Source organism: Sinocyclocheilus rhinocerous, unplaced genomic scaffold (genome assembly GCF_001515625.1).
Source record: "Sinocyclocheilus rhinocerous isolate Xijiao unplaced genomic scaffold, SAMN03320098_v1.1 scaffold3930, whole genome shotgun sequence".
NCBI lineage: Eukaryota > Metazoa > Chordata > Actinopteri > Cypriniformes > Cyprinidae > Sinocyclocheilus > Sinocyclocheilus rhinocerous.
The window spans coordinates 1,023-3,733 of NW_015662578.1; the positions used below are offsets into that span (position 1 = coordinate 1,023).

Genomic DNA, 2,711 nt, shown 5'->3' on the forward strand with positions numbered 1-2,711 from the left:
TATATATATATATATATATATATATATATATATATATATATACACACACAGTATACACATATATTGTGTAAACAAAAACTTTTATTTTGTATGAATATTCATATTTGGATCACGATTAATCATTTTGACAGCACTAATATATATATATATTATAACGGGAAAACCTAAACAATGCCCTCTACCACTTCACAAATCTCTTCTCCTGTTCATAGGTGAAGACAGAAAATATGTCTCCCTTTTAATGAACATTGATAAAGCAACTATTTTGAGCAAATGTTTTGGTAAATAAACCACTACAAATGATGTATGATGTATTGTGTCCATGTAGAAGCCAAACTCTGTGTGCAGTGAGAGCTGTCCTCCAGGCACTAGGAAGGCTACACAGAAAGGAAGACCAGTCTGCTGCTATGACTGTATTTCATGTGCAGAAGGAGAAATCAGTAATGAGACAGGTAAACTTCAGACCATCTCAAAGTACCAAAGAAAATTGGTTAGTTGTTTTTTTCTGTATTTTCCTTTTGCTTTTAAGGATGCAGTTTCTTTTCAAGAGACTCTTTGAATTAAATAATTTCCCTATTGTCTCTAACTATAGTGAACACCACTTCCTTTTCAGATTCAATTAACTGCAAGCAGTGTCCAGGCGAATATTGGTCTAATGCTGAGAAAAATAATTGTGTTTTTAAGGCTATAGAGTTTCTGTCATTCACAGAAGTTATGGGTATAGTGCTAGTCTTTTTCTCACTGTTTGGAGTAGGATTAACCGTGTTGGTGGCCATTCTGTTTTACAGCAAGAAAGACACCCCCATAGTAAAAGCCAACAACTCAGAGCTGAGCTTTCTGTTGCTTTTCTCATTGACTCTTTGTTTTCTCTGTTCACTTACTTTCATCGGTGGGCCCACTGAGTGGTCCTGTATGTTGTGTCACACAGTGTTTGGGATCACTTTTGTCCTCTGTATCTCCTGTGTTCTAGGGAAAACAATAGTTGTGTTAATGGCCTTCAAGGCTACACTTCCAGGAAGTAATGTCATGAAATGGTTTGGGCCTGCACATCAACGACTCAGTGCTCTTGCCTTTACAGTTATACAAGTTCTTATATGTGTGCTTTGGCTAACATTATCTCCTCCTTTACCTCACAAAAACATAAATTATTATAAAGAAAAGATCATTCTTGAGTGCAGTCTGGGTTCTACTATAGGTTTCTCTGCTGTTCTGGGTTATATTGGCCTATTGGCTGTCTTGTGCTTTATTTTGGCTTTTTTGGCTCACACGCTGCCTGATAACTTCAATGAAGCTAAATTCATTACATTCAGTATGCTCATATTCTGTGCTGTATGGATCACATTTATCCCAGCTTATATCAGTTCTCCTGGAAAATTTACTGTAGCTGTGGAGATTTTTGCCATTTTAGCCTCAAGCTTTGGTTTACTATTCTGCATATTTGCACCAAAATGTTATATCATCCTGTGTAAGCCTGAGCAAAATACAAAGCAACATATGATGGGAAAATATCAATTAAAACCCTATTAAGACTTCAAAATACACACATAAAATATATTTAATTAACAAAGGTGCTAAAAACAAAGTGATTCACAGCAGTTCAGTTTTATAACAATCCAATCTATAAAGCTGCTTTGAAATGCTGTGTAATGTGTAAAGCACCAGAGAGTTTATTTGAAACTTGTTTTCTTTCTTTCTTTCTTTTCTTTGAAGAAGATCATTTGCTGAAATGATGGACGAAAGACTTGTAATTTTTGGTTCAGTACATTATAACCACTGGAAAAGTGTCTTCTTGATACCATAAGGAAATAAAGCTATAACTTGCATTAGATCTACACTTGTGCCAGGTAGTTTTTGATTTAAGAGGACTGCTGACTGCAAGAATCATTCAAATTATTCAGAAATTGCAGTCTACATGCTATGGCATTCAAAATCTTTATTATTGTTTTTTTTTTCTATAGCTAGATACATTCTGGAAAGGAGTATCATCCATTTAAATGAACAGATGAAGGTAACTTCCAATGAATGACATTGCAGTTTTTTTTTTCTTGTACACTAAAAGTTGTACTTTATGCACACTCAGTGAAACCATTCATCCATATACCGAATCTTCAGACAAAGTCTGCAAGCACATTATCTGCTTTACAATCAGTTTGCAATTGAAAAACTTTTTTTTTTTTTTTTGCAGAAAACTAAACTCAGTTCTCAACATTAGACACATTATTCAAAACTAACCAATTTTTTGTTTAACGGCCATTTAAATGCCACATTATTTACTGATTACCCACACACAATGATCATGTGTGGAGACATTTATGCATAATTTGTTATCTTAGAAATCAAAACTCAGTGTTTTGAGAAGCAAATACATTTTCACCCTTGCATTTCTGTTTACAGTTTACTTTGTAAATATATACTGTAGGGATGCACCGATACCACTTTTTCCAGTACTCGCCCGATACCGATACTTTTATTTCTGAATCATTTTTGGTTTCAAATTTGTATCAGTTTTACTGGTAGTCCACTGTGTGAAGAATTCTTGTGTATGATTTGTCACAGTTTACTTTATTTTGCTATCCTCACTTACATAAATTAAAAACACGCGCAACGCATTTGTATTACGTATTTGTATACGTATTTGTACTGGTGCAGAAAGAGAGGGACAAGTAGTACAGCCTAGCGCATTTCACACAGGCTGCTAGATTCACTTTCGC

The 2,711-nt window shown here is 34.5% G+C and overlaps 1 protein-coding gene across 1 annotated transcript in view; it reads left to right on the top strand.

The window, feature by feature from the left end:
- The window catches only part of LOC107728081 (extracellular calcium-sensing receptor-like), a 2,497-nt gene extending 970 nt beyond the window's left edge, over nt 1-1,527 (top strand). The window contains exons 2-3 of the mRNA XM_016538155.1: nt 329-452; nt 614-1,527. Coding sequence (XP_016393641.1) covers nt 329-452; nt 614-1,527 — 1,038 coding nt within the window. The remainder of the gene's footprint in view (nt 1-328; nt 453-613) is intronic.
- The last annotated feature ends 1,184 nt before the right edge of the window (nt 1,528-2,711 follow it).